General features: G+C 37.9%; 4 protein-coding genes across 6 annotated transcripts in view; 3 read left to right on the forward strand and 1 right to left on the reverse strand.

Moving 5' to 3' along the window:
- Positions 1–492: 492 nt before the first annotated feature.
- Positions 493–3,100, forward strand: LOC110863099. Its single transcript, XM_022112336.2, has 6 exons — positions 493–1,135; positions 1,435–1,594; positions 1,678–1,885; positions 1,994–2,394; positions 2,477–2,621; positions 2,704–3,100. The coding sequence occupies exons 1-4, from the start codon at positions 766–768 to the stop codon at positions 2,288–2,290; spliced, it is 1,035 nt and encodes a 344-aa protein (XP_021968028.1). The 5' UTR covers positions 493–765; the 3' UTR covers positions 2,291–2,394; positions 2,477–2,621; positions 2,704–3,100.
- A 993-nt stretch (positions 3,101–4,093) lies between these two features.
- On the forward strand, positions 4,094–7,228 carry LOC110863040 (gamma-aminobutyric acid receptor subunit beta). Of its 2 annotated transcripts, XM_022112253.2 has the most exons (12): positions 4,094–4,558; positions 4,633–4,685; positions 5,137–5,201; positions 5,274–5,366; positions 5,446–5,576; positions 5,694–5,776; positions 5,929–6,069; positions 6,151–6,314; positions 6,390–6,504; positions 6,590–6,702; positions 6,787–6,929; positions 7,009–7,228. In XM_022112253.2, exons 1-12 carry the CDS (start codon positions 4,452–4,454, stop codon positions 7,127–7,129), a joined length of 1,329 nt encoding a protein of 442 aa, XP_021967945.1. In that variant the 5' UTR covers positions 4,094–4,451; the 3' UTR covers positions 7,130–7,228. The 2 variants fall into 2 exon arrangements, with proteins under 2 accessions (XP_021967945.1, XP_035716517.1); XM_035860624.1 differs by lacking the exons at positions 4,094–4,558; positions 4,633–4,685 and adding an exon at positions 4,689–4,756.
- A 157-nt stretch (positions 7,229–7,385) lies between these two features.
- Positions 7,386–8,608, reverse strand: LOC110851942 (60S ribosomal protein L24). Its single transcript, XM_022099894.2, has 5 exons — positions 8,452–8,608; positions 8,195–8,270; positions 8,000–8,085; positions 7,791–7,920; positions 7,386–7,638 (listed from the first exon to the last, which is right to left on the reverse strand). The coding sequence occupies exons 1-5, from the start codon at positions 8,454–8,456 to the stop codon at positions 7,459–7,461; spliced, it is 477 nt and encodes a 158-aa protein (XP_021955586.1). The 5' UTR covers positions 8,457–8,608; the 3' UTR covers positions 7,386–7,458.
- Positions 8,609–9,600: 992 nt separating this feature from the next.
- Positions 9,601–26,232, forward strand: part of LOC110844111 (microtubule-associated protein futsch) — a 49,901-nt gene continuing 33,269 nt past the window's right edge. The window contains exons 1-2 of one of the 2 annotated variants that reach the window (XM_035860589.1): positions 9,601–10,079; positions 10,509–11,361. In XM_035860589.1, the coding sequence (XP_035716482.1) occupies positions 11,127–11,361 (235 nt within the window). In that variant the 5' untranslated portion in view covers positions 9,601–10,079; positions 10,509–11,126. Of the gene's footprint in view, positions 10,080–10,272; positions 11,362–26,232 lie in introns of those variants that run through there. The other variant, XM_022090239.2, reaches the window with a different exon arrangement.

The following is a 26,232-nucleotide window of genomic DNA, read 5'->3' on the forward strand; positions in this document are numbered from 1 at the left end:
AATGAATCTTCCCTTTTCGCTGACAATTAAACTCGTTCATTGAATTTTCAAGTATATTCATAAAGTGCAAAATTTCATGTCTATATAGGTTTTTCATAAACGCAAGTCCAGATTTATTAGTCAAAAAATTCGAGGTTGAAAATCTTTCACTACTAATCCTATTTTATAATTTAATATGCATGGAACAACACGAATAAGCCAAATGAAGTGTAAAACAAAAGTTATATTAAACTATTTATATATATTACAGTAATGCGTTAGGGTTCGGTACTTATGCCTCCAACTATAAACAAAAATAATTACGAAATCCGAAACCTCCTCTACATTGTAAACATAACATTTATTTATCTATTCGGCTCTGTGGTATCGCAATCTATAATCAGAACCCTATCTCAGATAAGTTAATGCCTATGCATGGTAGAGCTGATTCATTCTCAATTGTAATATTTTCATGAACTTCTCGTCTTTCTGTATTTGCTCAGTGCATCAAGCCAAGCAAGCCTACCACCAGCAACTAGCTGCTAAATAGCAGCAGCAACACATTCCAGCAAACGTTCATGAACATAAACGAAACCCCACGTCTTGCAGCCAGTGCATAGGAAGAAAATTCAAGACAAGATTAGGACTGTTCGTGTCCACCCATCATTCACTTCTTATTGCAACTCATTGACAACTCAGCCAACTTTTACCATTTGACTTTCGTAATTCGTGTGTCGTATTTCGTGTGTTGGGAATTTAAAAAAGTCTTTTGAGAAATATTCAAGCATGAACGTGGCGCAGGCCAACGACCTGTACCGGGAGGGTGTGGCTGGGAAGCAAGGAATGAGCCGCTCCATGCAGCGCTCATATCTCGAACGGGCTGCTGAAATATACAGCTCAGAAATCCGGAAGCAGGATCCGAATACAAACACCAACACTACCGTGATTCTGAACAAGAATCTGGGCATGGCGAATTTCCGTTTGGCGGAAATTCAGAGGCCGCAAGACCTGACTCGGATTATTTACCTTGTCGAAGAAGCCCTACGTGGACTTACGAATGCCTGGCGCTGGCAGCAACCTGTGACCCGTGAAGGCGACTGGGGAGTTCGGCTACAAGGCCACATTTCTTCATTGTTCATAATGGCGTTTAAATCAAGTAAGTGAAATTAAATTAATACCAAAATATTGACACGAATTTTTGATTGGGGAGTAGAGGAAAACTCCATAATAGTATGAGCTGGTTGGTAGTATACAATAGTTAATTTTTATTAAAGACTAGTTATTTTATGTCGGGCACAGGATGTACAAATATAATGTTCATTCATACATCACATCATGTGATTCATATGAAAAATTAAGAATTATAGGAATTTACCTTTGTCTTGCAACTTTTGTGCATATTAACAAAATATGAGCTGATTTGATTTACTATATCTATATTTAATTTTGACACAGTGGAGGTGACGGCAACCACCGATAAGCTCCCAAAGTATCAAATGCTTGACCGAGGCGTCATCAAGATTTTTGAGGCGAAAGAGCTTCACATCTTTCAAGTGCAGTATCGTTTGGCGAAGGGAAATTACTTTTACCAGATGGGAGTAAAGGCAATGGAAGGGTAATATACATAAATATGTGTACAATTTGTTTCCTGTATTTTTTTCAACTAAGTTATTTTGCTATATTTACATATTTACTCAGAGCCGACTTCAAAAGGACGCAGCAGCTGCTGGAATATGCTCGAGACGAACTTCACGCTTTCATGATGTTTTGTTCTGAAAATGCTTTCACCAACGGCAGAGATGCGGTGTTGGCCGAATATCTGCAACACCTTGAGCAAGTTAAAAGCCTGGAGGACGACATTGCTTTTCTTTCAGTGTCCTGTGAAGCAGTTCGATATCGAAAACAGGTTAAGACTTTATTATTACTTTATACTAATGTTAATTAGTTATACGAGCACATGACCATAATAAATAACCGACTTTATATGCATTTAAATATTATTTATTTGCATTAGGCTGATGCACTCTTTGACCAATGTGTCAACGAGACTGAAGAACTGGACTTGGAGGTCATTTGGGACGCACTGGATACTTACAAAGCCTCAGGATTAAGCTGTCATGAGGTCGACATCGAAAATGAAGCCATTGCTTTGTCCCGTCAAGGAAGGGTTTTTGACAAAATATTCAAGATTCGAGCAAAAGCGCATGAATACTATCGAACGGCATTTGACATGGCACAATGCTTGTTTCCTCGCGACATGACAAAGAAGGACTGGTACAAGGAATGTAAGGAGGCGTTGGAGCGATTTTAGAAGGACATTGTACGCGAGGAGGAAGAACTCCGGGAGAAAGAAAAGGCACCCTATTTGGCCAAAATGACTAATGTTCTTACTGAGCTCAAGGCTGTTCATAAACTGTAAGTTTTCTTGGACGTTTATTTATATATTTTATTCGTTTCATTTCATGATTTCATGTAACTTGTCTTTTCTGAAATCTAGGGAGGATGCGTACAAATTGATGAAATACGTTTACACGAAACATCCTCCGAAGTGTAAATTCACCTACGATGAAAAGTTAGTTACAACCTCGACGGCCAAGAAGCACCTCATGACGGCCATCACTCATTACCATCCTGACAAGCAGGTTTGACTTACTTAATTTCCTATAAAAAAGTCTATTTGTCGTCTATAATCAATAGTAATTGGTCAAATATAAATGTACACAGGTCGAATACGATATGGAGTGGCGTATTTTGTGCGAGGAGATTACAAAGTGTCTCACAGTTAGGTATGAGGCATTTAAGTGAAATGATAATTTTTCTTCCGGCATTTTCATTTTCAATTTGCAAGAAATTTTTCCAAGCGTTTGTAATTTTAATCAAGCTTTCCATGAGTATTAAGTTGTTCTATAATTAATCCAGCCAGTGAGGTTTTTTAGTATTGATGGACAATACTGAACAGATATTGTAATGGGGAATGATAATTTAACTAGTGTACATTCACTGCACTCGTATAATAATTTTGAATTTATGAACTAATTATTTCAGAATAATTTTGTCAAACATGATTTTTTCACATGCACTGAGAACTTTGAATAAAATTAAAACAACATGATATTCCCGATTTTCATGCACTTTACGCACGCAAAATCAACGTGATATACTTGATATGAACCCAAAATCAATTCACATGCTCTACTCTACTTCAGTTGCAGTTTAAATTTAATTGACCATAATCATCAGTCTCTACATACTTATATATGATTCACCAGTTTTGCTACCTATAGTTCATGCAATTTATAACTATTTCGCACCCCCACATTCATCCACACATACGTACAATTATGTACATAGGAGCACATCGTCCAGTTGAATTTAATAATAAATATTAGGGTCTCCCAAGTTTGTAAAAAAGATCTAAAAAAGCGAAAAGCCAAAAAATCTGAAATCCGCTTTTTTCGCTCAATACTTGACTGTCCCGATTTTTTATCGCTTGAATACGCAGGAGCAGAGAATGGGTGGTCAGGAAACTTTGGAGTTTCTTTTAAAATTTAAATTTGCTTCATGTTGGATATGATAAAACAACTATCTAAGTAAATCCACAAATTACCAAAATGGGATGAAAATAGGATTTTTGGCAAAGGTTTGAATGCGGTAGTTTTAGTGGTTGCAATGATTTTCAGGGGGTGTGGCGGGCGCAGGTGGGGCCATGGAGTAAAATCCTCCTTCACTTTCCGTACACTCACCTTTTATTGCAATATATTCCATAGGGCATCAAAATCGGGTGATGTCCCCTTAAACATGTCTCTGAGAGACTGATTTTTCACTCAAAGTAGTAAAAAGAGCGAAAAAATCATCTTAAAGTAGATTTTATTTTTGAGCAGAAAAAGCGGAAAAAAGATCGGAATCGCATGCGCAGTGCGGTTTACAAAAAGAGCGAAAAAATCGTGAGCGGAAAAAGCGATTTTTTTTATAAACTTGGGACACCCTATTATCCCAGTAAGTGTATGTACATATGTCCCACATAGCATTGCATTTATGATGATGATGATTTTTTTGCCATGATGAATGCTTGTAAAAGTAATGTCCATGCATCTTTAGTACAACTTTTGATTTCTACACTGACCAGTACAACACGCCACTCTGCAGTGTGGTTCAGAAGATTTGAAGCTTTTCATTGTTCGTGTACAGTCTATTGTTTGGATTTACATACAACTTCAAGCTAGACTCAAGTTTAGGAACGTTTGACCGACTCTGTCAAGTGTTTAGTAACCAACAATCGATTTGTGTACTGGAAAGCGACAAGTAGACAACGATTTGGAAATTCTCGAAAATTTTATACTCCTGTTGTTAATACGAATTCAGAAATTTGTGATTATACTCTGTGAATATTTCTGAGTTACTACTAATCCTAAATTCAGTTAAAATATAAATTGTACAATACTCTCACTATAAATACATATCCACTGTTTGTCATGAGTATTTCGCGATTCGGCAAATATCTTGAGACTTTATTGGTGATACTCCTGTTATTCGCTGCAATCTTAGTCAATTCATCTGCAGTGACACCACAAGGACAAGGGTAAGAACCACGTCAATTTACAGATAAGTCGGCATGATTGAAGCATATATACATCATACATTTTTAATTTCCAGAGATGCCACCGATTTGTTGCAAACTTCACTAATTCGTCCCAATAGTTCGGATGGTAATTTTTAAGCACTCGTATAGATTTCTCAGAGACTGCAAGAATTGTTGATTGCCATTAGAATGAAGTTGGTAATTGAGTCTTGTCAAATACGCAATACATGATTATCACCATCAAATATCTACATACATAATGCTGAATTATTCAAGAAATACATGCAAACAAATCGTGTATGATGTCTACTGGTACGGAGAGCACAATGAGTCATTAATCATTCCAGTTAAAATATTTTTTGCGACTGCAGCAAGTCATAATTGGCGTAATATTAAATTAAATGACCAAATATTTTTTTCATGATGCTGCAACTTTTTAAGTTTTCCTAGAAAAATGCAAGAAATTTAAATAACATATACAAAATTACATGTGTGCCAGACGTATCTGTATATCATGCGGTGTGAACTAATATTGATATTTCAGGGTGCATAACTTGAGTATTGTTTGGAATTTATAGACGCTCCTTTGGAAGTAAGGGTGCACTTTGTACTTCATCATGTCGCTATTAACGTGGATGACTTTGTAATTATTATTTATATACATGTACTCGAGCTCTAATTTATGAATATCCTTAAACTTGAACTCGATTTTCAGGACATGACCTTGACGATGGATGTGTTTGAGGAGTGGACGCACTCGAATTCAGTTTCTGTCTCACCGGAAGTCCGTATAAATAGGAATGACGATGTAACGAGCCATGGAGCCATGCAACTTTTACAATCAATTAACTCGTAGACCTGTGTCCAAATCTGATCTATCATTGCAGGCACAAATCACAAACGAGACCCACGACAAAAGAACGGACTATGACGTAGCGGTGGTTAATGCACGAGAATCTACAATTCTGAAAACACTGATGAGATCCGACGGAAATGGGTCGACAACAAAATTGACCAAGTAAATATATTAATTAGAACCTACATATGACATACATAAGCAGTGTTCGTTTAAGTGTGTAAGCCTTTATAAAGCTTAATATTTTTATGCATGATGTTCGCAAATTATTCATTGCAGGCTAGAAATTACGACCTCTTGTTCTATGAATTTCTTCTACTTTCCATTTGACAAACAGACATGTGCGATAAAAATCATACCGGGTAAGACCAACTAACAAAACAGGATGAAATATTGTCGTTGAATTTGCATTTGGACATAACTCCAATGCTAAAGTGATGCAGCCAAATGCATATTCAAATGCATATGGCGATGGGATCAATTTGTAACTAGATTCACTTAAAAATACATTCAGGTGAATCCTCTAGCAAGAAAATTGCATATGCAATTGATTCAACAAATCATCCATTGACCAAAATTACGGAATTAGACAACCTTCGACTATATTCCTTAACGAAATACAAAATCAGCCAAGGTGTACTTCTAGATGAATTTGGTAAATCGTAGATACAAATTCTGCATGCGTGGAATAAATTGCACTCAAGCACACTATGTATTACGTATTATGAACTTCCAGGTGTGTATAATCAGTCCAGCATAGAGATCCAGTTGATGTTTTACCGTCAATTTGAGAGGAGTCTTTCCTTTCTCTACTTTCCCGTCGTGGCTTTGATGACAATTTCCTGCATGGCTCTCTTCGTCAAGCCCAATTTACACTCTGTCTACATTACGTTAGCATCCGTGAGATATTGTTATAAATCGGAAACAATATGTGCCAAAATATGCTAAATGCCGATACCTTGTTTATGTTTATAGTTTATGACAATGGTGGTGTGGATCATTTCATGCGATATGACTCATGCCGGGTTTACGACAATGCTGGATCATTATCACTTTCTCTGCTTGAATCTTTCGTTAAACGCTGTATCAGGTGAAAGTGCAATTTAACCGTATTCATTTTAATCATTTTTAATTTGACAAATCAGAAACTAAAAATGAAATTTAATTGTAATTAGTGGCCCTCATGATTCATCTTTTCATGCAAAGTGGTACTTCGACACAAAAGAGTAGTGGAGCTGTTTTGGAAAAGTCAGAATCTGATCAATCTGACAACTTTACAGATGTGAAAGTAATTGCAAAACAATGAAGTAGTTATTGTAACTATATTACGTAGATGGAACAAGAATGAAATACAAATTACATAAAATTACAGTTGGAACTCAATTCAATTACAACTTCAAATACTACAAATGGTTACATACAGAAAACTAACAAGGACGATGAAGAAATAAAGTCTGAAAATGATCCTGAAGCGCATATCCGTGCAATGGGGAAATTCAAACAATTCATATACTTGTGAGTTACCTACTCAGTAATTAAGCATTACATAACATATTAAGCCATTATGAAATGTTATAATTTTAACCGGTTTCAGTAAATCTGCGAAACCAGCCAAATATCAGCTACCGATTATATTTACTCTGATAAATGTGATATACGCGGTGTGGATTATTATTGCACGGGTACATACGCCTTCTGGATTTGAAAGTTTTTAATACGTTAGTAACGAACAGTTAGTTAAACCTACTGTCCACGTATTTCTCTTTACATGCGTTACCAATAAATGAAATAAATGCAAAAGATGTTATTCACAATTATTGTAGTTCATTAGAACTTGATCAATTTGGGTGATGCAAATCGTGATGATGTGTGTACTCAAATAAAATGCTTCAATAGTGCATGAATTATCGTGAGTTGCGCTGATCCCATAAATTCAAACATAAACTCTTAAAGAAAATCTAAGAGGAACGATACATTTTATACCGTAACTTAAACTTTATTCTGGACTGAGGGTACAAACAAAGAAAATTAAGGTATAAAATATTTAACGCTTTCCTCCTACTCTTGGGGCGGCCTTTTGTTGAGGCTTGTTGCTGATCTTCTGCTGCTTCTTTTCGACCTTTGCAGGTGCCTTCGTAGGTGCGTTCGCCTTCTTCACAGCCTTGGTAGCCTTCTTTGCCTCCTTGGCGGCACGAATTGCCTGGTCTCTTTGGGCCTTTCGAACCTGCAAAGAAAAACAAAACAAAACCTTATAACGTGTGACCTATTTGTTTCAAGTAGTGCATCTTTTAAAATCACTGTCCTTCTGATCCAACGGATTGCATGTTTCCAATGTTGTCATACTTCCTATAAAATGTAATAAATTGATAATATTACCTCTGGTTTCATATTGCGTTTGGCTTGAATTTCAGAGAGGGAAGCGCCTACGATGGCCCTTTGAAACTTGTGGGTTCTACGGGTTCTTCGTTTCTGCTGCTCTTCCTCTTGTCCCTTCTTATGTTTGCGCCTATAAATTACACATTTTCATGAAATTAAACCAACAAATACTAACGGTACGAATTTATATGCCTTGACACGCCACGTACCTGTAGTACACGGTCCATGTGACCTTCCTGGGATTCCGCTTCATCAAGTGGGATCTCTCGCATTTCCCATTAAGAAACGTGAAAACCTGTTAAAAATACCACCACACCACCATTTAGAATAGTCCAAAAACAATGCTAACAAAATCTGTACATTTCACCAAATTCACCGGTCACATGTTATTTAATATCGTTTACCTTGCCATCGATCTTGACCAGGGTTTTCCCATGACCAGGATAGATCTTGAAGGCGCTGTAAGCACACAAACCGACCCTAGACACAAAAATATCAAATACATTTATTAATCAATCCCGTACTTAGCAAAATTAAGCTCAGAAAAAAACATCACATTAAGATCTTAACTCAACTTTAAATCAACGTAAATGAAAATCAATAATATCTTTATATGAGAGTAGTACAAGCAAATAGGTTAATAGTGAAAAAGGTAACTTACTTCATTTTGATATAAAAATTAAAATGTTTTCTGCACTGAAATTAGAAAACCTTCCGGATTTTATCTCGAGCTGCTCCAACAAGGAGAATGGTAAATCGACGACGTGCTTTCGCAGTTTGTGTCTCGTGCGCCCGCGGGGCAGTGTGAGACGATTGTGAAGGAACAGGTTTTAGCTGCTCTGCAAATTTTAACGAGATTCTCTTTGTTTCATGCAAAATCAGAACAGTTTTCGCAAAAAATGTTGCAAAAAGGTGTATGTACTGGGGTGGTCTGACTACTCATTAATAGCAGACCAGCGACATTTAAGGCTAATTTCCGATAGTGCATTCCGTTTAAAATATGTTTAAATCATTGAATTACTAAAATGTTTTTTTGTACGTTTTTTTCTTATTATTATTGTTATCTAGTTTGTTTGTTAGTCCTTTATCCGTTAATAATATTAACATGGTCTCTATATTATTATCAAGTATGTGTTACAATAAATATATAAAATAATTAGGCATTGCAAACGTGACAAGTAGACGTCTTGCCAGAGTATACACTCTACTCTTATCTTTATGTGAGGAGTTTAGCAGTAATGATGATTTTGCAAAATTACACCCGGATTTCCATGCTTCATGGAGTAGGATACACGTTGGTAACGATGCAAAATAGCAACAATATTGCTACACATTGTTGTCCTTGATTCCTGTCGAAATGATGCTAAAAAGGTCGTTGTCTGGAAGGGAAATATGTCGAGTGATGATGACTGAGAAATAAGAACAATTATTCAATACCAAAAAGTATTTTGATGCAAAATATACACATTTATACATACTTACCTCTTTTAGGTACATATGTATAGCTTCTTATGCAAAGTCAGCCAATCATTCGTGGTTAAAATAAAAACTGTACAAAGACCCCTTCCGTGCGTTAAGAGTCAGGTCCAACCCCGGTATTAGTTCTCGAAGTTTTCGTATCCAAATAATTTCGTCCATATTCGGCTCCTTTTCCACTATGCTAGCCTTGCACCGGAACCGGGTGGAAATGTCCGGACCGGAGCACAAGCCTGATTCCACCCGACAAAGTCATGTGCCTTTTTCTCATCCTTTTTCTCTCTCTCTCTCGCTCCCTCCCTCCCTGCTGATTATCCTTCCCAAGGAAAAAGGCTGGCATGCTTTCTCTCAAGTTCAGATGGATGCAGGATCCACGAAGTTGGTCATTTCTCCCTTCCTTCCAATTTTTGCAACAAAGTATTTCCCCTTTGACATCGGGCTTCGGTCCCCCTTTTGCCTTTTGCAAATTACACCCTTTCATCCGAGTTGTCAAGTGCTCTCTCGATCATAACCTTCGACTAGCTTTCCAACCCAGTAAAACATGGGCATTTTATGCAAGTTGTTAGAAAAGAGTTCCGCATGAGCCATGATTTACCCGTGAGGAAGTGAAGGTGGAGAAGAACTGCAGTATACAAAAATAAAGGGTTTAGGATTTGGATGCACAACGGGCTGCTGCTGCATAGCCCATGGTCGTAGGTTGGCAGAACTGCAGAATACATCGTGTGAGAACTTTTGCCAGCAGCCGTTGTCTCTTCTTCTCAGTCCAACTCGAGCAGCGATCAACGCCACATCAAACCACCACCACCCACTCCGGTTAGTTGTCATCACCTCCTCAGTGTCCTCGTCTGCATTTGCCGACCAACCCCCCTCCCACTTCCTCCTCTCCCAAACACCCACCCACCACCCCTCTCGAATCCTGAATTGCTCATAAAGCGAAATTGCATGCTAAATCGGGATCATATTGCTTTGTACAGAGTTATTCTGCAGTAACGTGGCATAAATAAAACGGTATCGATTATTTGTGCCTATTTGGGCGGCGGACCTAATTAATAGATGTGACCGGTTTCAAAACTGTTGTCTTTGTCACATTTTCTTGATTAGAAATTGAAATTTGTAGATTCATTTGAAACTACATGTAGTTTGCAATGCCACAGAAATTACAGCATGCATAACTCTCTCGTGATGATATGATCCAGATTTAGCAATTAGACTAATTATTTTTATGGGTCAAATTCCACCCAGTCAGCCACCCACACCATCAGGAATCAGCAAACCACGATTTAAATTTAACCTAGCTAAATAGTGCACTTGAAAAGTAACTCGTTAAGTATCACCATTTTGTCTTGTTCTCATCCCTGTGCTCCACATTCATCGTACCTTCTTACCAGAGTCAATCCGAGTATAGTGGTCCACATTGAGGACTCTGTAAAATCAAGTTAATGCTAATTACCCCTCCTCTCCTTAATTATTTTACACATTAAGTCCAAGAATAATTAAGGTTCTCTGTCACCATTAAAAACCCGTAATATGAGGTTCATCTACATGTAAATTACATACATTACGTTTGAGCTTCTGCTGCAGTTCATCAAAGTTTCTCCCAACTCATCTCTCGCTTTGTACATGCAAATGTACGTGTAAGCATTACACCTGCGTATGAATGAATTACAAGTGTGCTTTAAGTAAAATATATAAAAAATAAAGTCCAAAAATATTGAGTCTAACCAGCATATTCAAATTATCCATGACTTTCTGTGAACTTTTGAGAGAAAAGTAAACCATTTGAGAGAGAAAGTTTGTGCATCCTGTAGAGTGAGACATTGAGACATTGTTGTCGAGGGAGGTCCGCGTACTCCGTGTGTGATGGATCCCGGTGGAGACTTGGTCGTGGGGGAGGAGGGGCCAGCCCTCAGTTCAGTCCCTACGACTGACACTTCTGCCGCCGCCTCCGAGACGCTCCTCACGCCCGGACAGGAGAGTGTCGACACATTGGACAAAGGCGCCTTATCCCCTCTGACCGGCTCCTACCTTCTCATCGTGCTGGCCGAACCTCATTCCGAAGAGGATCGCGAGATCATTATCAAGAGACTGATTAAAGGTTCGCACATTTTTATAAAATCCAATAAGTAAAATTTATTACAGCCACAATTAATGCAGAATGCATAAACCTTTGAAAATTTTGAGTCGCTTTGGGTTATTATGATTACGAAGTGGCGAATGAATTTTCTGTGTACGAAATATATGCACCTGGTCATATTTGTGAATACATGCATATCGACTGTTTCTATTGTACATATGCACATGCCGAATTACATAAAAAATTGAGATGGATGCATCTTGCGTATCATGCAACTGCCATGTTTAGCATAAACTTTTGGACTTTGCCGTAGCACTGCTGCGTGGTCCTGGTGGTCAATAATAATTACGACAAGGACACTTTGGTGGTGTGGTTAGTGTAGGGTTGCCGCTGTGAAAGCAGGTATGACATGAACGAACAACATGTTTCCTTCCACATCAGCAGGAGAAGAAAGCGTTTGTTCTTTCCTTCTTTCTCGTGCTGCTGGCTGGCTGGAGAAAGACATCAGCAGCTCAGACCGTGGATGGTGCTGCGCAATGATGACCTCTCCGCTACCTACCTTTCTCTCTTGCCCAAAAATGACAATATGAGCCAGACAACGTGCTGTCTGGTTTCGTGCTTGTGGGGAAACTGGTGGAGTCTCGACACATAGTGTTATTGCTTAATTCTATAATAAGTAACCCTCTTGACCTTTGTAACAATACCTTTTTTAACCAAAACCATGCTGTAATACTTCTACATTTTTAGGCTTTACTTTCTTTTCCAGAAATATAAAAATTTTCATCTTTGCTCAATAACTTTTCACATTTTCTGTAAACGACTTTGGTGGCCGACTTTTTCGGTTACTTTTTATCCTTGCATTTGTTGGCTGAATCCCGCACTGAAACTGAACTATTACCGGACAGGAAAGAATTTCCTTTTCATGCTGGCTAAACTCAACTGTCCTCTCGGCTATCCTTGTCATTCAATTTATTTCATTCCATGCGTGTGTGTCGTTTGTCGCTCTCATTCCGTCGAGAAAGAGGACGATGATGATGACCATGTCCAGAAAGGATGAATGATGACTGAGCGATCATTCTCCCCATTGCACTCTGCTCAAAGCAAATTGACAATTTCACCAAGATGACTGAAAGTCACAGAGTGAAAGAATTGCCCGTTTCATCTCAGCCTGTACGTTGTGAAATGCGGCTCGGACTTTGGTATCTCTCTCTCTCTTTCTATTTATTGAATAAAGCGACAAAGTTGTCTTTACATCAAAGGATGAGAAATCCCAAGAAAATTAGGGAAAAGATTGACAAATTGCTTGATTGTTGTAGTTTGTTATTTCTGGGAAAATTAGAATAGGTACGGATGGCCGTTATATATGCTTTGTTTTACACATATATAAGCTCCACGGGTGAAATAATAGAGAAAGAATAACGACAAGATAGGCGTTTCCCATAAAATGAGTGATGATACAAATTGCTGGAAAAGGACAGTAATTGAGCAACGATGATATATTGTATTGATTTATATTTTAAGTACTACTAATAACATTTATCATTCACCAACTGCTCATAACATACATTGACCTGAATTTCATCTCGCCAAAAATTGTCAAAAACATTGACTCATTTCTCCTCTTACATAGTCGTATTCGTAGAATTTCTAATTGCCCTTTATTATCAACTGTAATAAACATAATCTCGTCCCATCTCACCGCACATCTAAGTACTTAATTACGAATTTAAGTGTTTTGGAAACTTTCCCACTTCTCGAAACTGAAACTGAAAGCATTCAAACTGGTCAATAATTAAGGGGAAAGTTCATCCTGAGCAAAGTATTATCTGTTTCTGGACAATGTAACCTCTTCTCTGCTAGTTTTGTAGAAGAATAGAGAAGCCACATAGTTTCTACTTACGTGTGTGCTATAATATAATACAATGTACACAAGTGGACGCTATGCAGTGTGGCTTCTCTTTTTCTGCAAATTCCTCTCTGTAAAGGCTGCTTGATAGCAGAGAGAGACCGTGTTATGCTCTTGCACATACATACGCTCGAGTGAAATGTCAAGAGTCGGAAGAGTCTCGTGGAACCAGAACACATTACCATCACCAGAGATAGGATTTGGGTCAAAATGTCAAGAAGCCCATGCACCAAACAACAACCATTCTTCACTTTCACTCGCTTTCTTTTCCTCCAGTTTTATTTGGTTTTTCTGGTCGAGAAATTCTCTCCTTCATTAAATTGTCAGCCAAACGAATTCTTATTATATTTAGACTCATAACTTAATCTGTGCAGTATACCTTTAGAAAAAAAGTCAATGCAGGTGTGTAGCTGAAATGCTCCACCTTTAACTGTATTAATGGGTTGACATACACATACATACACGAGTACAAAATGCATATATCGTAAAGCCTGCCAAGAGTAGATTAGCAATAAATATGTATTTCATAAAAGCATATTCGTTTTGACGTCAGTGTTTACTTGAGGTGACCAAACCACCACGTTTTCCTCCTAATCAATAACTGATTGTATTCGCTGCAACTAGGCACATCTACTTTGTAAGTGCACTGTTTGACATTTTTTGAAAGAAATGCATCAGGCCTAATCCAAGACAAAAGCTTCCGGTTTATTGTGACTTTGCTTTCACCTTTTTCCTTGGCTTACTCCTGAACCTTTCTTTCGTAAAATCCATAGATTCAGTTCTCCAGCGAGCGAGTTACCTCATCCACTTTCATCGGTACCTGTGTGCGACTATAGATAGCTTTTTTGTGCATATGTCGTAGCAGGGTGCAGGCAGGGACACTGTAATATTGTAGTTCTCGCCGTTGCACACAGTATCATCGTGGGAGGAAAAAGGATGTCAACTAATCCGACCGGTGGTGGTCTCATGTAATATCCGAACCAGGCAATTCCTGGCACGATGTGGTCCTGTTATCCAACTAACTGTGCCCTGCTCACATTCACGACCACGTAGCCTGGCTGGACTGCAACGGATACAAAATCATGCATATTAGAAATAAATGCCTTTCTCAACTGCAGGTCTACATATACACACCGTCTATTTTTGGTCGAAGTAAACATGCATGAATAGGTCTGCAATTCTATTAATCTTATTATGATGATTAACCTTATTGATTTTGTGGACATTATTTTCTTAACACACAAACATGATAAATGATTCAATTTAGAGTTAAAATTCTATTCGCAATTTGAGATATATTTAAGTATCCAGAGCAGATAGATATGCGTATTTCGCATAATTGACAAATCCACACGTTATTTAGGCTATACTGCGGGACACGGGTGAATGGGTTTTATGAGTAGTAGTAGGTTGATCCTAATCAATTTTGGTGGCCAATGTCTGGCTCCCCTTGTCTTATCCATGCCACCATTGTACTTCTCTATGTAAATATGTCTGAGGGCTTTGGGTGGGCAATAGTGTGAAGAAAATCGAATCGGAGAATGGGTTATCGATCTACCAACCAACCCACGAGGTTGCAATCCAACTTTATAAATTACCAACTTTTTAATAATAACTTTATGCTCTCATATTTTACGTAGCATTACAGTGAAAGCAATATGGTAGCGAATGAGGTCGTGCGAAGGAGGGTTAAATGACTGGGAGTATGTACATCATTAATACCGAATAAGACTAATGCAAAAACCAGTGACGTAAATATCACTCGAACTAAATTGTTTGTCTTTCGTGCTGGTGTATCCTGTCTGACTGTTGTACCCTGAGCATGAGCAGGGTGAACATGCACATGTACATATATATTGGCGTTGGCGATTTTACACCTTCTTTTGTCCATGACAATTGCATACGCTGCATATGAGTTGCACTCACTGGACACGTTAGCTGATTTTTTTTGCAAAATGTCATTACAATATCCCCAATTGTGTCCATGCTCATTGTCAGACAACTCATTTACAAATCTGACTCGTGAAGAACTGCTACTGCATTGACTGACTGCGCCACTGTGTTTTACTGACTCACCAACTTTTACTACCTCGCTACTTCACTTCACTAGACTTTCCCCCCTCGACGCCAGCTTGCAGCAAAAAAATTGCAAATGTGTTGAGTCATGAGCAAGCGGAGGGGTAGCAACATCATTGCAACTTGGTACATAAGGAAGTAATAATATTCAAAACGCTTCTCTATAGTTTTACTCTATTTCGCATAACGCATTCAAAGTTAGCTGTGTACACTTCTTGTGTCTGCACTGTAATGGTGGACATTTTAGAAACATAAATTCATACATACAGTTTACATTTCCCGTTTTGGGACATTTTACGAGGAGAATTGAGGAGGTCTGTCGTGCACATGGGCATACATTTTAGGAAGGAGCTCTTGATACGATGCTCGAATTATTTCTATAACCGAAAAATTCCACTAAGGAGGGGAGCTTGCGAGGTTGATAATAACAGATATTGGTGCCCTTTGGATATGTGGTAGGGACCCATGAGTGTACTAAAACCCTGAAGTAGTTTGACTCCATGGCCACATTTGCGCCCGCCACACCCACTCAAAAATGTCCAAAAAACGCTTTCACCCCAGTTTTCACTCACTCAAATCCACGCCAAAAATCCAATTTTACTCGGATTTTGAAATTTCTTTCACCATTATACTCCCAGATAGTTGCTTTCTTCAATCCAATATCAAACTCAATTTTTTCGAAATTTTTAGTATTTTTAAAATTTAAAATTCTGAATGAGCATTGTTGTAGTCATCAACAAAACAAATTATGTTTGCGAAATAATCATCAATAAAATTGAGTTTGATATTGGATTGAAGAAAGCAACTATCTGGGAGTATAATGGTGAAAGAAATTTCAAAATCCGAGTAAAATTGGATTTTTGGCGTGGATTTGAGTGAGTGAAAACTGGGGTGAAAGCGTTTTTTGGACATTTTTGAGTGGGTGTGGCGGGCGCAAATGTGGCCATGGAGTCAAACTACTTCAGGGTTTTAGTACACTCATGGGTCCCTACCACATATCCAAAGGGCACCAATATCTGTTATTATCAACCTCGCAAGCTCCCCTCCTAAGATTCCATTGTTGCATAAACGAGGCCCCCAAAAAAAGGAAATCTTAGTGAGTCAGCGCAATCACAGTTAATAAATAAATTTAGATTGAATAACTTTTGCATCACCGCTCTCGGTATCATTTTTCCTGGAAGCATTAATTAATCATTAAGAATAATTGCCCCCCCCCTCAAAGGTTCTGGAGCAAGATTATTTGACACTTTATCAATCTATAAAAGACGTAGATACTTAATGTCAAGCAATCGTGGGTCTGGAGATTTCATCAGAATAGGAATTAATAGGATATTGAAATTTATATATCGAAATTGTAGACTTTCAACTCTTCTAAATTTAAAATTCGCAGTTCACAATATCATATCGATTAATTTAGCCAACATCTCGTTCAATAGTAAAAACGTCATCTTGTAATCTCAATTAATTTAATGAATGCAAGAGTTCATGCGTATGCAAAACTAAATTTACAGTGGACCCAGTAAAAATTATCCCGAGCGGTGATGCAAAAGTTATTCAATCTAATTTTATTTATTAACTGTGATTGCGCTGACTCACTAAGATTTCCTTTTTTTGGGGGCCTCGTTTATTTAAAACTTGTAATTGGTTGTCAAAGACATTATTTTTACTGCACAACCGCCGTTATTATCGGCACCCTGAATATTTTTATTAAATTTTTGATTTTCAAACTTGAATAACGCCGTTATTTCTCAACCGATTTAGGTCATTTTGCGCTTAAAATATCCGGAATGACTTTGACTAAAATATTTTCAATAAGCGAGCATGCTGAGATACACCACTTATGAATCATAAAAATAAATATGTTTTCAGGGGAAAATTTTTGCACATTTTGGCACATAACTTGGGTAAAAATCAAAAATTCGCCAAGTCGACTAGCACATCTTTTCTAAATTGTCTAACAATGATCTGTGCAAAATTTCATCAAAATCGGTTGAGAAATGACCGAGAAATCGACTTATGTCACTTTTTTTGGGTGGGGTAAATGCATACTTAGCAAATTTTTTTCGTTGCCAGGTATTTGCCTCACTAAGAAAAATGTGTACAAAGCAAAGTGCCAAAGAGATATGTATAGAGTTCAATCTTGTCAGACATGAGTATTTTATTTTACTATTGTGCTCTCTTACCCTCTTGCAGCAGGTGCGTCTGTCTGTCTGTCTGTGCAACATGGAACAGTTTTGTATGAATATAATACCTCTGCACGAATGTAGTTGTTTACATTGATATCCTCGATACATGTTTTCTTTTTTTTCACTCTGGGTTTTATGGTTAAGCAAATATGAGAACAAGACTTTCCCCATTTTCTTCTCAGTTTACATTTACTTAAGATATTGTCGTTTCTGGTTCTTGGCATGGCATAGTTTTATTGCGCTTTTACCTTCCTTGAAATGTCTCCCAAAGTCCCAAATGTGCCTGCTGCTGGAATAAAGTCAAAATGTGCTGCTCGACCATCTTCGGCTTCTTTAGAGATTAAATTCCAACCGTCTTTTCCGAGATAAATGCGTCTGCATGGGGAAAGTATTATAGGATATTCGGGAGCAATATTTAACAACATTTGCATACGTAGGTTTAGGTAGATTTAGTTACAATTTCTCCAACATATGCATCCCTGAAGATCAACGCAGCCTTTTATTCTAAAACAATTGCTGCCAATTACGCTGCTTATATTTAATTTGCCCAGACTTTCGGATTAAGCGTTTTCCTCATCAGCCTAAAATTCATTTGCATTTGTCCCACCTGGCCATGCAAAATTACGAATTTCATGAACGTATTTACAACATTTTGAGGACGGGCGGTGAAGGAGCGATTAGAGTCATTGGCATCTCGTGCATCCTCTCTTCTGGAATTATTTCTGGTTCAACCCAACCAGAGTTTATTCCTTTGTTGTGCAATAAAGTAGAACGATTCCTCTGAAAGTTGTCTAATTCGGTGTTGAGTTGATGGGAAGGAACAAGCCCACCTGTCTGTCTCCTGAGAAGGAGAGTGAAAAATGGAGTGGTCTTACTCAACTGTGTGAATTTGTGTGAACAAATTGTCTACAATCCAAACCAACCAACCAACCGCCTTGGAAAGATGGTACAAAACATGTTGAATGGAACAGTTTAAAACCATTCCATCTTTTTTGTTGCTTTTTTTACCCTCCAAGACCAAGTTACAACAACTGAGGATGAGATGAGGGAACAGCCTGTATCTGCAAGACTAATTTGAGAGCTGTAATCCTTCAAATACATGCTTTATTGTCAAAATAGCCTTTGCAAAGGAAATGTGTACGAGGTATCCTCCAACGGCTTTGTCCATGAGATATTTTACCATGCTGATTTTTGCTAACAATAATATTAATAATGATGCAATGCACAGTTTGGCATAAGACTTAAGGTTACACGACTATGCACATATGTCCTAAGTTCAGACATTCTTGCATGTTGAACCAATAAATGCATGAGTCATTACATAGCGTTAGTCTTTTTAAATATTGCTGCTTCTTCTTTCGCACACATTTCGATTGAGAGTTTTTCATAAGAATTTTCACAGAAATCGCAAAAATTCTACAATTTGGGCCAGCCATTATTCTTTATTTATCTTTCCATATTAGTCCAATGTCGACACATCAGTGAGGCGCAGTTTATATGACACACTGCCCTATTCTGAACTGGTGTCTGGATAAGCTCATAAAAATTCAAGCAATGGTAAACATGCAGCTATCATGGTTAAAATTCGGACTTCCTGAATAAGAAATCCATTCATTCAGTGCATGTATTTTATTTATTACATCCATTTCATTTACCAATGTGTATGACGACATGTATATATTTACTACACTGCTCTTCAGCTTGGTTGCTATTCTCATAAGAGAATTGTGATATTAATTCACGTTCTGGTTTTAATTTAGTCTACTTTTACCAAGCGTACATAAATACATCAACGTTGCATTTACATTTACGACATGCATCATCGTTGGGCTGCATATTTCTGTGGATTCGAAACTCCTTCCGGACCAGACTCTGGCCATGTCAGACTCTGTCATTACAGTTTACGGCGCACCGCTCCCTTGACTTTGAACTCTGTCACCGATATTTATTTTCTTGGGGAGTTTGAATTCGAAATGCAGTTCCAGTTGGCACTCGTTCTCTAACTTCCAACAAGTCAGGGAGATAAATTTAGACAAGAGTTGTGTATCTGTTATGCATTTTAGAGAAGCACTTCCCTCCTGCGACTCCACATATGCGTTGCATTGCATCGCATGGTAATTGTGGTGCACAACTGGCAACCGGTGAAGGAAGGTTGGGTTCATCTCATTCGGATTTAGTTTAGGTTGTCGGGTTCATTACGTTGCATCCGGGAGGAGTTGACTTTTGGTGCATCGGACACACTTTCCGTTTCATTTGGCTCGCAATAGAATTGACATACACACGACTCGTCTCATAATCAATTAATCGAACACGTCTCTGTTGATAACTCTGCATATTTCATTTAGCTAGTGATGTAATCCAAGGAACTTATGATGTTACCAAACCCAGAAACTGTGTAAATAAATAGTTTAATTTTTTCCGAATTACGTTGTAAACCCAGCAAATGTTTTTATCGACATCTGACACACAACCTAACTAAACAAGGGAGCTGAATCAGTCACCCATCCAACCACCCACCCTCTCGTTTTCTGTCTCCCTCTTGATAGCCATGTAATGCCCGGATCGCGTCTATCTTTAGACTTTAAAGACCTTAAAGACTTTCAAAATCCTCTCATCCCTTCTTCCATGCAATCCATTATTTACTTTTCCATCCTTCCCTCAAACAACGTCTTGCGTATGTGTCCTCCATTTTCGAATATTCCACATGAACGTGTCCTTTATACGTCCTCGTGCATGTTTCTCTCTGCTACACAATTTACTCCTTTGAACCATAAAATGAGAAAATATTGGCTGGATTTTGGCAGATCGGTTACTCGTAACCAGGCTTTCGTCAGATATTCACCACTTGGATATTTAATTGTATTTGCGTGGTATACATTTTCTCTTATACAGATATTTCAAGAAATACGTACGTACATACATAGAGTAAAATGAAGATGAGAAAACGGTTTATTGAATTTTCGGAGTTGTCATCTTCTCGCGGAAACTTTAGTAGACGCCTAAATTTCATGAAACTCGAATTTTGTGTTGATGGCTTCCTAGATTAGATTGTGCTTTCACCTTTCACTCTAAATTCTGAAACATTAGCCTTCTCGTGAAAGTGCCAGCACGTGACCTGATACAACTGGCGAAGAACGAAACCGCTTTCTCGATAAAGGGAATTGAATGTTGAAACGTGCGTAGGCCAACCAATAAAAATTTCATGGACATTTATTGGTGACAAAACAGCCCGAAAAGAATTTACTATGTTTGCATGTCTCGACCATGCTTTTCAATCCAACCAATAATTTACTTTCACATCCACAGATAGACCGTTTCCCACTGTAATGTTATTTATATATTCCATACCTAAAATCATGCACCAACTTGGATCGACTTCGCCAATCGATCACCTTCCAAAGTTGTATTGTTGCTGTACAAACATGTTCAGAGTGCAGCATTTTTCAATTTAAAGTTAATACTTGCGTGTTCCTGCCCCACAAATTATAAGATTGTAGCTCAACTTGTGCAACTTTCTTCAACTCGACACGCAATACGTAATTCGAGGGTGTATGCTTAACCTTGAAATATGTAGGAAGTTAACTTGGAGTCAGTCTGACTGAGAAGAGCAGTACGTTCTATGAAGTATATTATCTTCCACGATCTTGATTATCGACTTAAAAGGTTTTTTTATATCTGATATAAATGCTGTTAAGTAACGAAATATTGCTGGATTTGAGCTAATTTATACCCCAATTAGTGTGGATAAGTTTCTTCAACCAGACATTCTGTATAAAGTGTGGAGTATCGTACAATAATAATAATAATGCAGCTCACAAACTCTCTCTTTCACACACACACATTTATGAACGTGGTAGCGATTTGCTTTTATTTTAGCTGTTCCATTCTGACTGAATTGAAACTTAAATAATCTCAACGTCGGCGTAGTAGACGTCGTGCAAAAACCATAGGTCAAGTCGAACGAGGCCATTTACCAGATATATGTATGTACATAAGTACGTATAATACGAACCTACGTGTGTGACCACTAACCACCACCCACCAGAATGAAATGTGGATGCTAATGACACCGAAATCCCTCTCAAAACTTCATTCCATCATCATAATCATCCCCATCCAGGAATGTTTGATGTGATGGAAGCGTCGACCACATCAGATCAGATAGCTCTTCAAATGTTGATGGTGGTAATTTGCAACCGCAAATTCACACCCTTGTAATTTCAACGTTGTTTATAGAAGTAGTTTCACTGGATGTACATAATATTGTACATGTGTTACTCGGTCTCTATCCATTACAGATGCCATATTGGTCCCAACAATGGCGAGCATGGAGCATGTTGTAAATTTCATTTTCAAACTGAATTCGCATGACTTTTCACAAACTGCTTAGCTTTTATTTCAGAATATCTGAAAACACATACATAAATAGACAGGCTTTGAGACAAAAACATGAAGCATCCATCCCACAACAGTTAAGAAAATAAGCAACCGAAATGCAATAAATCATTCGTCGTTTTTCTGGTGATCCTTGAAGCAATACAAATCTTTTTTTATCGGCACTATAATTGCACCCGAGATGAAATCCTAGACATGTAAATAGAAAGGTTTTCGTTTCAACGTGCTTTCTTATGTTCTCATTACCACAGACATAAAATGTGTCCAATTGACTTGGTTGCCGTTGCTGCTCCAGTTAACTCCAGCTGTGTCTTGTGATGCAATAAAAAGGAAAGAAGAGGCAAAATAAATGACGTCCACGACGACGACGACTTGGGTTGCATGGTCCATTTTGGATTTCGGGGGTAATTCATCACTAATGGGAGTTGGCCCATGGCCAAGATGTGGGAGGTTGTTCAAGGGAAAAGTCACTTTCCGGGCTATCAAAGTTCAATTAGAAAACGGTTCATAATCTGCAGTTCGTACAGATTATTATTTTTTTTATATTTCTTCCATCTTATCTTCAAATATTGAACATTTCATGAACACTCCTTTCTTTCCACTCAAGTGAAAGTCGCTTTGCAAGTGTTGACTGTTTAAGTACCGAAACCTTTTCAGTTTCTGAGCCATTTATCTCTATATTCGGAGAGTGAATCGTGTACTCGTATAAAACAGACTCTACCTCTCAGTTAATTTGTCGTGCCAACTTTTAGATGTGAATAATGATCCAGCGGTTTGCACTTGGTTGCTTTTAAACTTGTTCCGGTGTGCCGTTACTGCCCCATTTATTGCGGCGTAGACAGTATAAGATAAAAATTGTTTTGTACTAAAAATGGAAAAAACAATTCAAGTGACTTTCTATAGATTCGCTGCACTCTCTTAATTCATGCAATGTGTAATATGCATATATCATTTTCATTGTACTCGATGCATAAGTAATGCATTGCATACGTAGATATTTTAAAAAACGCCTTGCATTCAAGCCTTCGATGTTTCCTTTATCAAAAAAATCTGTAATGTTTGTAATGATTTAATTACAAGTAGGCAACGCCAACTTTTAAACAATACATACCAACCTAATATAAAAAAATATCCAAAGCTACTCCTCTCACTAGTCGGTTGCTTGCAATTTCTTAATGTCAGTCTGTATGGAGAAGCATTTTTGTTGTCAATAGATAATTTATTCAAAGTGATCGATGCACTTCTTCGCTGCGTTCACTCTTCGCTTTCAGGACCCACTTCAGTTTTATGTAGATACAGCGATACGGTCTGAAATAAGTAGACCGATTCTTCTCTCATATTCCTTTCTGTTTGTTCTTTTTTGTATCCGCGACAGCCTGAGTCGACTCGCTTCCTGCTTCGACTGACATTAAATAAATGAAAAAATCTGTCAGCACTAAAAATCACTCGACAGATCTTGAAATCTTTTAAAACTAATTGCCAAACACTGACTCTCTGTTTTTGCTAAGAAATGAGCTATGCACCACTTTACTTTGATTAAACAATGGGCCTGCATATGTATTTACATACTTTTCTTACGTTGCACACTAAATGTGGAAGCTGTTTTAACCATAATTCTTACGTATTAAAATGAAAACAATTCGTGGAAAAGTAATATTTCGTAATTTCAGACGTTTCTATATACCTTTTACAATACTTTTTACAAGTACTTTTTACAAATTTTACAATTGCTTCTTCCACAATTTTGAATGATTACATGTACAAAACTCGTCCTGTACTTTTTTTCTCTTTTTCCTGTTCTTTGGTTGTATGCCCAAAGAATGAAAGTATCGCATTTCTCTCACTTTGCACTTTCCCCCGAGCTACCTACAACTATTACTACTTTATGTATGGAATGCTTTATGTGAAAAGTTAGTCCGTGCTCTGCCTTCTAATTTCCTACTTTCTCTTCCGATCCACCAGGCTAACAACGAACCGAATTGGTTTGGGAGGAAACGAGAGGAAGGACGTCAATCGTGCACTGCTATGATTGCTACAACCAAGTCCCTACCAATGCTTTATATGCCGGCCGGCCGGCGGTGGTCTGCTCGGCAAAACTGCCATGTCCGTATTTTCTCCATCGACGTAGGAGGAAAATATTTTGGGAGAATTTGACCACTCATAAATTTTGCAGCGTAGTAGTAAAATATTATTATTACAACTTAAATGCTGCGAAAACTGTGGGTTCTCCCTCATTTCCATCTTTGTCTTGGTCTCCCTTGGCTGTTTTCTTGTGTACGTACTTACTTTCTGGTCAGGTCTCCAGGATTATTCTCAGGCAGACTTGTGCCGCCCTGGTTAGGTTTCATTTATATGAACATAAATTGAACTGATATCGGTATCGATCCACGTCATGTCAACCTTGCTATGCGAGTACATGGTCGGACTGGATTTTTCCACGAATGAAGCCGACATCATCAAAATGAAAAAAATGGAAATTAGTTTCTGTAGAATTGAGCTGCCCTCATCCGTGAAGGAGAACTGTGTAGGTATCAAACGAAAATGTAATCGGGAATGTATTTAAGGACGAACGAACAAGTATCTGAGGTGGCTAAATACGTGAACTGACAAAGTTAACTGAGGAGTTTGCATCTACCAAAGTTCTTAATCCTTTGATTAAGATTATGATGTGTTTATTGCCCATTTATAAAATATCCTTAATCTGACATTTATTACTGTCGTTTAAATTTCATACATGAGATACGCTTCCATTTAAATCCGTCTCGTTCTCTTGTTATATAAGGCATGCAGATTCCTACCGCAGTGAAAGTAAATAAACTGTACACGTTCGTACATGTGTGCATATGCATAATTCAGCAGTTTCTCTCCAACTTTATGCATAGTCCATTGTTCACAAAACAAGGTTTTTTCGTAAAGTCCATACAACAAAACGATTAGAAATATACCTAAACAATAGTTCAGCCTTGAATTGTAACTTGCCAATGATACATACATATTATTGCGAAATAGATCTGTGGTACAAATCTGGCCTTAATAGGTTTAGCTTTCTCCAGTGTAACATTTATTTGAACGTAAGCACCTATTTTATATCGCGTCCTTGCATGTTTGCCGTCCATGATCCATGCGCCTACATTCAGCCTTGTACACAAAAAGCTCTACGTATGTAATGCCTCTTCGTCTATTAAAGCAATTCGAGCTCATTCACTAACTAATCCTTCCTCGCCGCCAGCCAAATCCTATTTCCATCATCCAACTTTCTCACGATCTCCGTCTCCTCTAATCCCCACCACCAGTTCTTCCTTATGCAGTCATCCGAAATCTGATTTTGTGCAAAGTATTTTGGTTGGAATAATGGCTGCCTCATTGTTCTAGATTCATAGATGTCCATGAAGCCGGCTTTATAGATACTTTCTCTGCACAATTATCAAATTTTATTGCATGGTGCACTTTGTATTATAATGAATCGACCATAATAAATTTGCATTACACACACAGTTCAGTAATAGCAGTAAAACAAAAGACAATTTTACTTATTGCGCAGTTTCAACAGAAAACCAATCAACTTTTGACAATCTGGTTCTCTCTTTAAGAATTAATTTTGCACGCAAATAACTTAATGGATTTGTGAACTAAATCTTTCACACGAACTTCATTTCCCATCTCTTTCTTTTGATGTTGATATAAAATAGGTCCAATTTGTTGTACAAATAGTGAGCTTTTCATTGTACTTAGGAAAATATTTTCTGTAAACAACGCAAAGATCATGCCCAACCCCTCTTTGGGGAGATTAGGTATTCATGTAATAATATATAATTGAATTTACTCAAAGTTCGAGGTCCACATAAGTTTACATCCCCTTCATGTCCCTTCTATTTCAACATTTCCAAATAAAATGTGTCAAGAACTAAAGTTGGGCGTAATCTTTGTTAGCTTAAAACCTCGCGTAGTTTGCACTTTTCTAATTGTTTAATTGGATAAAGCAGAGCGACCGAGATTCTAGTTTTTGTTGAATCACTTTCTCTTGGTATTTTTCCCAATGAGAGCGAGGAATTCTAATCTCTTCTCAGTTTGCTCAACTCTCCAACTCCGGAACTCGCCATCCTCCGCCAAGAGTTTTTGAAAGACATTATGGCGACCATATATATTTCAGATCGTGTTAGTAGCTGGGTTAAAGGGTTGATCTTAATTCTGCTCTCGCCGGATCACTGACTTTTGTCGAAATTAGTGAAGAATGCACGAGTACGACAACTGGGACGTTATTGAGACACAGATCAGCACTGCCCTTAATTTCGGGTGACCCAAGTGTTGACTTCATTTCGCCACTAGCTG

This window comes from Folsomia candida, unplaced genomic scaffold (genome assembly GCF_002217175.1).
Source record: "Folsomia candida strain VU population unplaced genomic scaffold, ASM221717v1 Fcan01_Sc001, whole genome shotgun sequence".
Classification (NCBI taxonomy): domain Eukaryota; kingdom Metazoa; phylum Arthropoda; class Collembola; order Entomobryomorpha; family Isotomidae; genus Folsomia; species Folsomia candida.

Coding starts and splice junctions, on each gene's coding strand:
- LOC110851942 (XM_022099894.2), bottom strand. Junction 8,086..8,194: donor TGGTCAAGATCGATGGCAAG/GTAAACGATATT, acceptor TATTTTTAACAG/GTTTTCACGTTTCTTAATGG. Junction 7,921..7,999: donor ACATGGACCGTGTACTACAG/GTACGTGGCGTG, acceptor TGTAATTTATAG/GCGCAAACATAAGAAGGGAC.
- LOC110863099 (XM_022112336.2), top strand. CDS start 766: ATGAACGTGGCGCAGGCCAACGACCTGTACCGGGAGGGTGTGGCTGGG. Junction 1,136..1,434: donor CATAATGGCGTTTAAATCAA/GTAAGTGAAATT, acceptor ATTTTGACACAG/TGGAGGTGACGGCAACCACC. Junction 1,595..1,677: donor GGAGTAAAGGCAATGGAAGG/GTAATATACATA, acceptor ATATTTACTCAG/AGCCGACTTCAAAAGGACGC.
- LOC110863040 (XM_022112253.2), top strand. CDS start 4,452: ATGAGTATTTCGCGATTCGGCAAATATCTTGAGACTTTATTGGTGATA. Junction 4,559..4,632: donor GTGACACCACAAGGACAAGG/GTAAGAACCACG, acceptor TTTAATTTCCAG/AGATGCCACCGATTTGTTGC. Junction 5,777..5,928: donor TGCGATAAAAATCATACCGG/GTAAGACCAACT, acceptor AAATACATTCAG/GTGAATCCTCTAGCAAGAAA.